The sequence below is a fragment of the Rhodnius prolixus genome, unplaced genomic scaffold (assembly GCF_049639745.1).
Source record: "Rhodnius prolixus isolate KJV_2025 unplaced genomic scaffold, Rpr scaffold_4, whole genome shotgun sequence".
Classification (NCBI taxonomy): Eukaryota; Metazoa; Arthropoda; class Insecta; order Hemiptera; family Reduviidae; genus Rhodnius; species Rhodnius prolixus.
In genome coordinates this window covers 9105172-9118527 of record NW_027411614.1, presented here as the reverse complement: position 1 = coordinate 9118527, position 13356 = coordinate 9105172, and the positions used below count along the sequence as shown (strand labels likewise).

Genomic DNA, 13356 nt, shown 5'->3' with positions numbered 1-13356 from the left:
ACTGCTTTTTAAAATGAACTTATAGCTACCCAGTTGGATGGCTACCTTTCAAAAGTATTCTTTTTTCACAAAAGAATTTAAAATATTCTACAAGTAAAGATTGCTAAGCATGTTTAGACTAACTTGAGGAAAACATTACGCCATGTATAATGCCAAAAGCGGCCACAGAAGAAGCATCATCAATGCCGGACACTGCGATAATTAATGTAGGTATTCCTTTAGCCACTCCATAGCCTTTATTTCGTAACCTTAACAGACAAGGTACTACGACAGCTGGAGAGACCGCTGCAACTATTGATCTGCAAGTTATACAAAATAAAACATCTATTTTATACGATATCAGGAATTTCTCTTACCGTAATTTTTTAAGAAATTGTTTTTAACTAAATTCTACTAATGCTGATTTTTATTGAAATCAGAGTGTGTGCCTCTAATTCAAGAGAACCAAGCAGTTAACATTTTATATCTTTACATGACTATAAAAAACTTTTGTCGCCAAATGACTTAAATTACACTACATAATATGTTAACTATTAACAATAAATACAACTATTTTCAATATTTGCAAAGTGAATCACTAAATAAGTATATTTGTATTGGGAAATCAATTTTAGGCATCGTAAAGTTCTTATAAAGAAATTTGGTATTTATAGAAAGCAGTAGAAAAAAGAAGAGAAATTTAAATTAATTTATGAAATGAAAATACAAATTTTATATAAAATAACAATGATTTTTAAGATAAAATATACAAAAAGATTTTAATTTAAATAATCATTTATTTGAGTGCACACAAAATAAGGGTTATTATCAGCTGGATTCTGTCCGTTTTTATCTTAATGGAAAAACTAAAATATTTTGCAAAATTATTCTCTTCTTGAAAATTTTTGGACTGATAATAATGACTTGAACATTTAAATGAACAATATTAGTACGAAACATAATTAAAAAAAAAGTATGTATAGATAAAATAACAAATTAAAGAACCGAATGACTGAAATTGTTGTATAAATGGTTAAAAGAAATGTGATGAGATTAAAGTGGGAACCATCACGTCTGTAAGAGTACTTCTGGGGGTAATTTGGAGGATCAGAATAAGTTCCAAACTGTGGCGATTAAAGATTACCTCTTAATAATATGCAATAAAATAAAAGGTAAATTCAAACGGTTGGGACATTCCCTTGGTTCTTTATCGGTTAAGGATTTTAAGGTAGAGAGATATAGTAAGGATTACCGGGAGGAGCCAGGAAACAAAAAAAGACTCCGCTTGAGGAGATAGATGTCTTAGAGAAGGATCTGAGAAGGATGGGAATGAGAAGAGAAGGACAAGGGTAGGTAGTAAGGAAGTAGGGATGAATGGCGACGGATCGTTGCGGAGGCCCTTTCAGGTATACAGCGCCAATGGAAGGAGATAAAGGAGAAAGAAATAGTACTTTTGTTTCAGAAATTTCGACTTCTAAAACGTTCTGTTGGGACCAAAAGGGGGTAATTAAAGCGATTTTTGGTTATTAACTGCGATGTTCCGCTTCTTGCACACATTTTCTGAAATTCCTTTTTCGAACTCAGAAAACCTCTTTTCTGATATTTCTGATATAATATTTGATTGGATAGACTTCCGTCTACCAAGAGAAAATGATAACATGAAAATATATTGGAAATTTAATGAATTAGTTAGTAAAGGAGTGGAATTAGAATTAAATGTGAATAAATATACATATATAAATTGTAAACAAAATTGTAACCTCCTTTTAAAACTTTACAAAAACTAATAGTGTATAAGATATTTACAATGTAAATAGGTCAAGGGATTGTGTATACTTTAGAAGAGATCCCTTTTCCAGATACTTATTTAAGTTAGAAGAATGTGTTACTGCGTGCTCCGGGACCCCCTCGTTCCGAACTGAGTGTGTCTCTTTGTTGCTACTTTAGGTTCAGCGTTGTCAAACTAGATCATAGTCACGACACTGTTGTCAAACTAGATCATAGTCACGACACTATTGTCAAACTAGATCATAGTCACGAACTCACGCTTTTTCACACTCACATATGCAAACTTGTGAGACATTTATATAAAGTTCTCCATTCATCTTAAAATAACATCCTTGTTACACGGATAATTTATCCTACAAAAAAAATATCTGATGTTATTGTTTACAAATAAGCGCCTTAGTAATTATGCTTTTGCTTGCTTCACAATAAGAGCAACTCTATTCTTGACAATATATGTTACTGTACTGAATTTTCATTCTTATCATCCTACATTTTTTAGATACCCAAAATAAGGAAATACAAGCCGTGTTTAAAAATAGTATTACTTAGCAGGAATTTATTTATAAATAATTTCATTAGGATATTAACTAAAAAGTTTAGTAAAGCTTGGATGAGGTGATAAATGTCTTGTGGCGGTTACTCTTCCCCAAATTTCAGAATGGAAGTCCTAGTTTCTCCTCTCAGATTCTTATTTAAGTTAAAGAATGTGTAACTGCGTTTTTGTTTTTGTTTTTTAAGGTAGAGAGAGAGAGAGAGATTATGGATGACCTGGAGCAGCTGGAAAACGACGTTTGAGATGGATGGAAGTTACTTGCTGCTTGAGGGGAACATTTCAAGCACCGATTCACATCTATTGGATGTAAATTAGCAGAAAGAGTTACAGTTTCTTATTGCCGAATCGTGTGACGAATTCTTGCAACGTCAGGTCGAGCATTATCTTGGAACTCATCACCAGCATGTTAACACCTTAGTGCAGTGCAAGAATAAAACAAATGGAATAGAAAATAAATTTATTAGTCTGGGACAATTGTCCCCTAAGAATAAAAACAGGTACAATTAGAGGCCTTAATAGTTTGGCCTGTGATTAAACAGAAAATAAATAAATAAATAAATAAGTATTTACAAAAAGAGAAAATAAAAATAATAGAAATTAAGGGAATAAATTAAAACAACTAAAATTCTGGAGGAAGCTGGATAGAAAGGAGATAACCGAATAGACGGGATTTAAAGATAGAAAGGGTAGGAGCATGGTGGACAGATGATGGCAAGGAGTTCCAGAAAGAGGTAGCACGTATTAGGAAGGATTTGTCAAAGGATGAGGTACGGTGTGAGGGAATATAGAGATCAGAGGGGACGAGATCTAGTATTACGGAAATGGTACGAGGATTTAAACTTAAGGAGTTGAAAAATATAGGATGGCCTTTGAGACTGGATAACTTGAAAAAGGAAAGAAGCCAAAAAATACTGGCGGCGATAGACAGGAAAAAGCCATTTCATCGTAGCAGCGCGAAATTAGTGTTTCTTCGACCCACCTTCATCTTTTATCTATACTGTTCCTCATACAATTCTCGACCCTAGAACCTACCTCATGCAATGCGTGCTTTTGATAAGATATTTTCCAGCATTTGTGGTGGTTTAAGATTTCTCATCTACTGCTTGCTACTTTCTACATAAGTGTGGCCCCTACCAGGTACTTTTTAACGCAGTCCTGTGATGTCTTATCTCTAGGAAACTCATTTTTTTTTTTAAATTTAAAGCTGTTTTAATTTCTGATTCGTAGAGAATAGTTTTCCTCGACAGAATTTAACTACTTCATCATCATCATCATAATCATACCCCCAGTTTACCGCCTAAGCAGTGTTGGGAGTTTTTTGTAGAGTGCGGTCCAACTCTGTCTGTTCCCCGCCAGCTCCTTTCTCTTCCGTAATATCCTTTTTCCTCGCCAGGTCGGGTTCCTTAAAATCAGTCCGGCTCTGCTTTGTTTACTTGTGATAAATTAATTCGGATAGGTAGGGAATCGGCCTATCCCATCCTAGTTCGGTCGGGGGGCTGCCCCTCAAGGGAAACCGAACATTCCCTATATTTGCTATCATAGATAGCGTTTCTCCTAGGGTCGGTAGCCCTAAGGTTAGTACTGTAGTGCCTTCGTATTATTTGTAAGTGTATTGTGTTAATGTGCGTGTGTTTCCTTATGTAGTGTAGATGCAGTGTATTGTTCTGGTGGGTGTGCATGATGTACTGAGCTAAGGCTAACCCGTAGGGTCGCTACTCCCCAGGTAACTCCATGCAACAGTTACCCCTTGCGGGTATTTAACTACTTATTACCTTTTACTTTCAAGTTTGATAAGTTAATTAAAATAATTAGTGTACCTGTTTTTATTATTTTTCAGGTTTCATCATTGAATGAAGAAAATCAACTTACCCCAACAGCAGGCCCCACATCCATGGTAACTCTAAGAAGTAATGTGCAAGGGCGGTTACGATCAAACACTCAACTATCCAAGGTATAAGCCCCATCTTCAGCACGGGAACACAAAGCCTTTTCATCGCTCCTGAATCCAAATCAAGTCCAGCTCTTGTTAATATCACTACCAAGGCTATTCTCCTAGAAAAAAGTATGGTTTTATAAAATAAGATGAAATGTGAGTTACAATATTCTATTAGTTATAAGTGCAATCAGTTTTCCTTTGTAAATAATAAGACACATCAACATTTGAGGTCATTGATAGCCCAGCAGCCTCTTTACACTGCACTGCTCGCCTCCGTACTGATTCATTTTAAAGAGAACACGGTTCTTTGGACAGTGATCTGTTTCTTACAAGAAACCATTTCCTATACCAATACAAATAAGAACATCAGAACTCAATCACAGGTTTTCTCCGAGTCTCCCAGTAATCCCCTTAAGGTGGCGCGCCATTATTGGAAGTCACACGACTGGTCGCTTGGTGAAATTCATTAAATAATGATTTCCTTAAGCTCATTCCCTTTGCCTTACACAAAATATTAAAATAAGCAGATAATTTTGATACCTTGAGGTTAATTTTATTTTTTCCAATAATATCAATAACTTAACGAAAACAAAGAGAAATTAGCTTTTGAAACTATACTTCAAATAGATATTAAATTCTGGTTATTGATGTTAGAAATCTGAGCACCTAACAATTGACAGTTTTCTTTGATTCTTTGACAGTTCTCCTAGTTAGGAAATTTAGCTTCCATTCCTAAATCTTGAATCCACTTAACAATCCCCAAATACCGAAACCTGATCCTCAAGGCTACTGATCAGAATAAGTAGTAAGGTAGATAATGATTAGCTCTATATTCACATTTGGCTGAGAAAGGCTGCATGTCAGAGTGATCAGATTCTAAAATTAGCTACTCCAATTAATTAAAATGAAAGAAAAAGAAAAAACATTTGGTAAATACATCTGGCAGAGCAACAAAAGAAATCGTAGGGAAAGCCCCATTGCCTCAGATCCTAGAGAAATAAATACAGCTTGGTAATTATACTGTGCAGCTTTAATGAAGTTGCACTCAAGGTTGCTTTTATGCACATTTGTGCATTCATTAATGTCTTTTCAAAATTCAAACAAATAGGATGTGTAAAATTATCATATGTACTTCTTAGGGCTCTTATAGTTTTCAAAAGTAGGTTATTTCAGGTTGAGGTCATCCGTGGTGTTTGAGAAAATACCCTAGGCTTCTTTTTAACATGAATATCTTGCATTTGAAGACTGCTTGGAATTTTCTAAATGAAAATCCAAAGTGATTAGGGAGTATCATAAATTTTTGAACAAAAGGAAAACGTTAAATGTGGTTGTGGTAGCGGGAGGAATAGATAAGGTCTGTTTTTGACCTATTTTATGCCCTTAGTGCCGGGGAAGTGAGGCCGATTACGTTTAGGCATATAAGTATACCCGGCGCAAGCCACATACATACACACAGAGACCGTATTGTATGCTTTTGTGAGTGGCACGATCATGGTTGAAGAAAATGGTAGGGTTTGAAGGGTAGAATAAGTAAGAGGGCCGAACTAAAGCTACCTCTCTCTCTCGCCCTATATTTCTAGCTCGGAAATTTGGTAGTAGAAAGGGTGGAACCATAAGGTCTATTGTTCCCAGTTTTAAGGGATAGTCAAGCCTGCAGGAATTCAGTGTGGGTTGATAATATTAAAGGAATGGGAAATAGCTTGGGGATTGCGCTAACGGCGGTCCACCCCGACCTACCAAGATCGGACCACCTTTCTCCACTTTCTCCGAGCGAAACTCTATTGCCAGGTATATTCAAGCATGCTTCTCTTTAAACGGCTCTGGCTTCCTATATGGCTGGTGCACGCTAACTAGCTAGCATCTAATCTCCCTCGGTTATACTCTCTGGATAGCCATGTGCCGTCCTAATAAATGACAGTTCCAGCAATCTCGATACGTAAGGGATCGCACATTCTTTTATTCATTTTAAAAAATATAATTAAATTTAACTTCTTTTTTTATTAATTTGCAATTCTCAATCTACTAAAATAAAATGCAGTCAGAGCATATAATGAAAGAAGTCTTCATGACTGGTTCAGCTGGAGGAGAAGCTGCCCACTGGCAACACTCTCGCTGGTGAGGATACTCTGGAATCATTGTGGAGGCCAGGTTTTGAACAAGATTTGTGCAAAAAGGACTCTCTCTAGATTCATAGAATTTTCTGTAGTTAGATTTAGATTCTTCAGTAACACATGAGATCTTGAGGTCGATATTTAAGAAGAGAATTCGTATATCTGACGGAGTCTTTTCGATTGAAAAGACTGATGTTTGAAGATGAGTTTGAAAATTAGCACATTGAACTTATTCATACATTCTTTAAGAAAACAGCAGCTGAATAAACTGTGCAACTATATATCTCCTTAACAAAAACTTAGAGTTTTAAAAGTTAAGTATAAGGGTTGATTAAACGCCAAATGGTACACAAATCAGCAAGTACCCAACATTTCATTCATACTTCTAGTACTATATTTTTTAGAATGTATTAGATGCCACAGACCCTTGCGCTGGCCTTTTATCACCCATAAATATTTTTCTGTTAGAATATTAAAAAATGTATCTCATCTAAAAGGCGCTTTTTTTTTTAAGACTATTCCAAATTATTCTTGTGATTTATCTTTATTCTAAATAATCATCACATTAAAAAGAAAAAAGGAAAGTTAGAGTTGGTCTATTACTGCTGTAATTTGAATTACGGAGTTAAACGAAATTTCAGTCTTGATATACAGGTGCATTTAAATTGCATTTCTGCACTTTGCTGAGCGCATGACACCTAAACAAACAAAAAATCTATCCGTCAACCTCAGCAACTTGGTAATGCCAAGATTGTCATTTGCAGCATTTGAAACTTGAATGATTTCTGTAGACGCATTTAGACAGCTAATTGTAGCAAATTGTACTGATATCCTTCTCCAGTCCTGTCAGGAAAAACCAGAAGAGAATGTACTAAAAGTGATCAAACAACTAAGCCTGCAATCAAATAGCCTTTCATACTGACAACTGCAAACAACTGTATTGTTTTCAGCTCTTAGAAATCCAGCTAAGAAAGCTTGGTTTTCACCAAGCAGTTACAAATGTTTCTTGTAAGAACTAGCTCATTCAATTTCCCTGATTTGCTGCTTGGAATGGTTCTACAATAACTCTAGAGAGAGAGCATAGCTATTGATAATTTTCTCTACTTGGTGAAAATATGATTGGATCCGATGTCAATGATTGAACGTGCTGAATTCGTCATTGATTTTTATTCGTCTTAAACTTATTTCGCATTTTCATCCACAGGATGGGTTTAAAAAGTTGATTTCCATTGTCTCACAGTAGCGTTTGGCACCCGATTATTGTGGTCTCTTAAATTTGGATGCCATTAAAAGGCACAGCCAAAACACACTGTTGGGTAAACTTTCGCAATCAATTGCAACCAAACTACCGCTTCATTCCGTTTTAACAGTGACTATCTAAGATCGGCCGGGTTAATGGACTTTTTAAACCCCATCAACATTTTCAAGAGTGTTCAGTTATCGTGTAATTTAATGGAAATGAACCTAAAGTGAGGGGTTACTGTAACTGAAATGACTTGAAAGCTTTGAATACCTGCCCTTAAACTTAAATTAAGTTTAATTAACTAAATTGATATTTAAGGCTACTACTTAGTTGAGTATAGTTATGAAAGTCGTGGAACTAGAGAGTTTTCTTGTGTATATAATATAGGAAGATATTTTAGTGAATAGGGAAATATAAACGTAGAAATGGTGATTTTTGGCTGAAGGTGAAGTGCTCTAGTAATCTATTGAAAAGGAGCGAGAATCTAACTGCAATGTCCTCAGCCACAGAATCAGTCTGTCACAACCACTCTCTCATCGTCTTTACTTGCACAGCGTGGTAACAAAATGGAAGGTAATTTGAAGAAGACGTATCCCAGGACTTATGTTGAACAGGTACAGAAATACTTTTGTGCCGATGGTGTATAGTGGTGGTGCCTGGAAATGATGGTAAGTTCCGGGGAATCCATTCACACAGTGGAACCCACACTGCATACACCATCAACTTCCAGTCTTACGCTGTTCTATGGCCGACAGAGGGCGGAGGAAAAAAGTGTGTATAGAGTTTTGCCATGATCATTTCTCTATGGTATATTCACGTGAAAATATTTTTCATCAATTTATTTAGCCTTTCTCGTTTTCTAAAATTTTCTCTTTTATTTCTTACTGGCTGGGAAGTGTGGGGGAAAAGTTAGGCTGTTCTTGGGAAAACTGGCATCATAGAATTCCTTTCTCATTCGTTTATGTTTATATATTCAAACATTCTGCATGTAATGTTCCTTCTCAGATGTCATGATTTTTTTGTACTTTACTTCTTACAGAGTAATGGAATTATTTATAAACCTTGCAAAAATATTACCTCAGGAAATTCATGTTCATGTTAAAGGTTCTTAAAGGAAAAATTTCTTATTTTCATTATTTTTCTTTGGATTCACAAATAACGGAATTTCCCTTTTTAGATTTATTTATAAACAATTATAAAAAACTTCTCTCATTAATAATATTAATGCTTTATTACATAATAAAATAATAGATACAAAAGTAATGTATTTCTATACATTCTAAGGCTTGGTAAAACCGTCTGCCGGAAGTTGTTATTGAGGGAGAGATAGAAGAAATAATAATACAAACAGAAAATAAGGAAATCTATTTTACAGATTACACTTAAAAAAAGATAAAGGCATAATAATACAAACATATTTAATATTATTTTACAATTATTCAAATGTTTTAGTTAATGATAATAACTAAAATAAATGAAAAAAGTAAAATAAAAATAACAGCTCAAAGAAGAATAGAGAGGAGAAAAGAAAAAATACAAAATGAGAAATAGAAGTAACCTAATTCAAAAATAGAAATTAAGATAATAATAATTATGCTTAAATTAAAAGTGAAATAAAATAAAATGTAAATTAAAAGTTTGGAAAAGTTTAAAAAAATAAATAATAAAAAAAATTATTGATTAAAATTAAATACTTTAAATTTTAGCGATAAGATTGCTGTGCAATTTAACAAGGCTTATAAAATTGTGGCCATTAAGAAATTTAACCAGCTGATTCTTTGATAAACTTTTTGCACCTAGAGATATCTAAATTCAGAGAGTATCGGACATACGAGTATCCCCAAAAAGTGGAATATATCCTCCTTCACGCTAAGATTACACAAAGGGCAGCAACTAGTCTCTCTTTCGGGGTTATAATTTAAATGTAATAACCATTCCTCAATTCCAATTCCTCCTGCCAATGTTGTCCGTTATCTTGGGCTTTATTTAGACAAAAGACTGACTTGGAACCCGCACACACGACTTAAACGAACTGAAGTTAACAGGCGTTATCGACTACTTAAAAGACTTCTAGACCAACTTTCAAAACTTTCACTTAATAACAAACGACTGATTTACAATTCCGTACTAAAACCCGCCTGGACGTACGGTATTGAACTGTGGGGTTCAACGAAACGCTCCAATCTTCAACGAATTCAATCTCTTCAGTCTAAAATTCTCCGCACTATCGTTAACGCTCCATTTTATGTTTCTAATCTAACCATCCACACAGACCTGGAAATTCCGTTTGTTGGTCAGGTTGCACGAACTCGCTATAAAAGTTTTCATCAGAACATGCACTCTCATTCCAATCCTCTTGTCCGCCACTTATCATCTCATCACCATCCAGATCATCCTCCCAGACGATTAAAACGCCAGTGGCCTCGCGATTTTCTCTCTTCTGAGGAGAGTAGCTAATCCTAGAGATGACTTAGGGAGTGTTATCACTGGGTAACTTCTCCCCTCAATTAGTGGAGTTTGTAGTGGTATCAGCTATTGACATTGTTACTAATAGTGCATCTAGCGCTGGTGTAACTTAACAAATAAATTATAAAAAAAAAAATGTAATAACTCGCAACGTAATTTAAAAAACCAATTCAAATGAAATGCTAGACTCTTAAATTTAGTACGTCTAAAGAATATTCAACTTCTTTATAGAGAGGCAACCGCAAAGACTGTCGGGCTCTCCGTATCAGATCCCTCAATAATACCTCAATCTCATTCACTCATTACTGGGAGTGGATTACAAATTTTAATAATAAATTTTCGAAAGTGAATTTACCCTCAATTCATACTTGACAAGTATTGTAAGTAAAAAAAAAAAAAAAAAAAAGTATTCAGCAGTTGGCCTGTATTGCATAAATTCTAAGTCTCACATAAGATTAGATTAGATTGGAAGAAACAGCTGTGCACAACCTGCAATCCGCAAGTATTTACCCGCGCCCCGACATTAGGGTAAATCTTAGAGATATATTAAACTTTGTTATTTCTTTACTTGTATTTCCCAAGTACGAGCAATCATTGCAATCGATTCAAATTCCCTTATCACACCAGATATCCTTATCGTTGATTTCGCTGAGTCTATATTATGCAATCTAGAATTGATGCTGCTTGGATATTAGAAGGTCCAAGTACTTTTAGGTCAGATACTCGTAGCTGTGTTGAAGAATTCAATAGTATTTCTACACCAAGTAGTTTTTGCTTTTTTATTACTGCAGAATAGCCAACTTTAACGGAAGTGCGATAACTTCTTCAGCGGTTTTGTTTTCTTAATTTCATAATCGATAGCTAATGTATTTGTGTTATTCATTTTTTTTACAAAAATAGAATAATGTTCAATTTTTGAGAAATCTATTGGTCCGTTTAAAACTAAGCTTATTGGAAATCTAAATACCTCACTGAGCAAACTAGCCGAACTACCCTATTACTTATTGCAGGGAACATATATTTGACTAATAAAACTCTATGTTCCAAGTAAATTTATTAACTGGAAGATAAGAAATAATAATATTGCAATAAGATTCTTTGCAAAGGTTTTTATTTTTGGAAAATGATAAAAACTACGTATATAGACCTCGTGAGCTGTCTTCTTGCTGCTTAAATGGTTAAGCAGGTTTGCTCGTTTCGTCTTTCAAACAATTTATTGAGTTTACAATTTTAGTCTCACAAAGAAAACAATATATAGCACTTCTTGTGCCATAATCGGACGATGATGATGTTTAACATCATGTGCCGGAGGGAATCGTCCTTCTGATTGAAGAGTCATCGTCCAGTAAACGTGCTAATTTGTGGGACAACTTAAAAATTACGATAAGATCAATTGTGCGTAATCCTGCAGATAATTAAAACTCTAGCTTTTTGGATTGTTATACTCTTAATAATAAGAGTCATTCTATTAAAGGGAGGATGTAAATATTAGATAGGTATTAAATTCTGCCGGAAATAGGCGCAGTTTGTTGTTACATAGTTTGTTTGATTAATTATAAAACATCCTGCCATTGGTTAAGTATGCTTGTGTACACAATTGAGAGAGAAAGTTTTGAGCATGTGAAAGGCAGGAATTGGGTATGTTTTGGTCCATAATATGATGTTTGATTGGCCAATATTGTGTTTGGGGAAATTTAGAACTACGTGGAATTTATATTGCTTGTTTCAATTCGCTGTTTTAGTGATGAAAGCAGAAAGTTTAGAATAGTTGGAACTTTTAGTGGAAGTGGAGATCAAAAATAAAGACAAAAAGCTGCACGAATCGACCAGATCGATTAAATGGAGAGGAGGTAAAGGAAATCTCAGAAAGGTGGGAGTACGTGCGATGACAAATAGTAGATCAAGAGATTCTGGAAGTTGATTATTGTGGTGCGCTCAAGAACTGTGAACACTAAGCTCCATTGATTGCTATTAAAGTAAAATCTTTGTAGAAAATTTTGTTTTTTTTAAAAATATTTGTTAACACTGTCGATTAATTAAGTTGATTAAGATTATTAATTGTACTGCAAAGATCTAGTAAATGATTTCAATAATCGAATCAATTACTTAAATTGAAGCTTAAGATACTAAATGAAATTGTTTATAAAGATTTACAGTATTGTGTGTAAAGGTTATTTCAATGATAAACATGGGAGCTATAAAGTAGACTCCCGATAACATTTATCTAATCAAGTAAAGAGCTCATTGGGTTCCCTCTCAGAGAAGATCTCGCTGGCTGTCAGCTGACAAAGGGGCTTCCCTTCAAATTTCTCTCCCAACTCAAATCACTGGAATGGTTACTGGAGGTTATGTCCATCGGCTAGCTTTCGTGTTCCAATATTTTCTGGACATTGTATTTCTTGTGTCGGTCTCCTTTTAAAGTATCTCTTCGTTGGGATTTTTTTTAGAGCTTATCGATGGGCAATATCTTTTATATATTTCGGATATTGTTTCCCTGCGCTTCACTCTCCGGACCTGATACTTTAAAGTACCCGATATTTTATTACAATTCAAATTCGAAGATCTACCACGGCTATAGCCTATTCAGGGTAGCCATGACTACAACCATAAGAAAGGTTACTATGGAGACGTGGAACACACTAATTAGTAGCCAACTGAAATGAATTTCTAAATATTCTTTAGTGTTCGGCCAACTGAATAACACGAGTGTTAATGTGAAAATTATTAGTTGGCATTGGTGGAGAAAGGTAGCTCTAAACGCTTGCTAGTGGTGGTAGTAGTAAACTGCTAGTAACCGGAAATACTTGGCCGGAAGTGATCTAGATTAACAAGCAGATTGTTTAACCATAGAACCCCTGGTAAACCTGCGCCAAGCTACCACACCGACAGTGTGCACAATCAACCCAACCGGCTATCCTGCCTCCACCGACAGCTCCATCCAACGGCTCCCCCGATTCAACGCTACACCCTAATTTTGTTCTAATATCAGCGAAAGATGGCCAGCGCTATTTATTGTTAATAAACGCTTTTATACTATAATTAATTTTAACAGTTTTAATTAATTTATTCCTTAAGCAAGCGAAATAATTTAATGAATTATAGAATATGTTTTTATTAGAGTGGATATCGGATATTTTGCTCTCATTTGCTAAAATTTACGACTTAATTTTATTATTATTTCTTTTAGTTTGCGTTAATATTTTCTCGTCGATGCTTTATTAACATTATTGGGGTCATTGGCGCCTCAAACTTAATCACTGTTCTGTTGATATCTTCATTT

The 13356-nt window shown here is 34.8% G+C and overlaps 1 protein-coding gene across 3 annotated transcripts in view; it reads right to left on the bottom strand.

Moving 5' to 3' along the window:
- Positions 1-13356, bottom strand: part of Nha1 (Na[+]/H[+] hydrogen antiporter 1) — a 112962-nt gene that overhangs the window by 4380 nt on the left and 95226 nt on the right. For all 3 annotated transcript variants that reach the window (XM_074130962.1, XM_074130963.1, XM_074130961.1), the window contains exons 5-6: positions 4190-4372; positions 124-299 (exon numbers count right to left, since the gene is read on the bottom strand). In XM_074130962.1, the coding sequence (XP_073987063.1) occupies positions 124-299; positions 4190-4372 (359 nt within the window). The remainder of the gene's footprint in view (positions 1-123; positions 300-4189; positions 4373-13356) is intronic.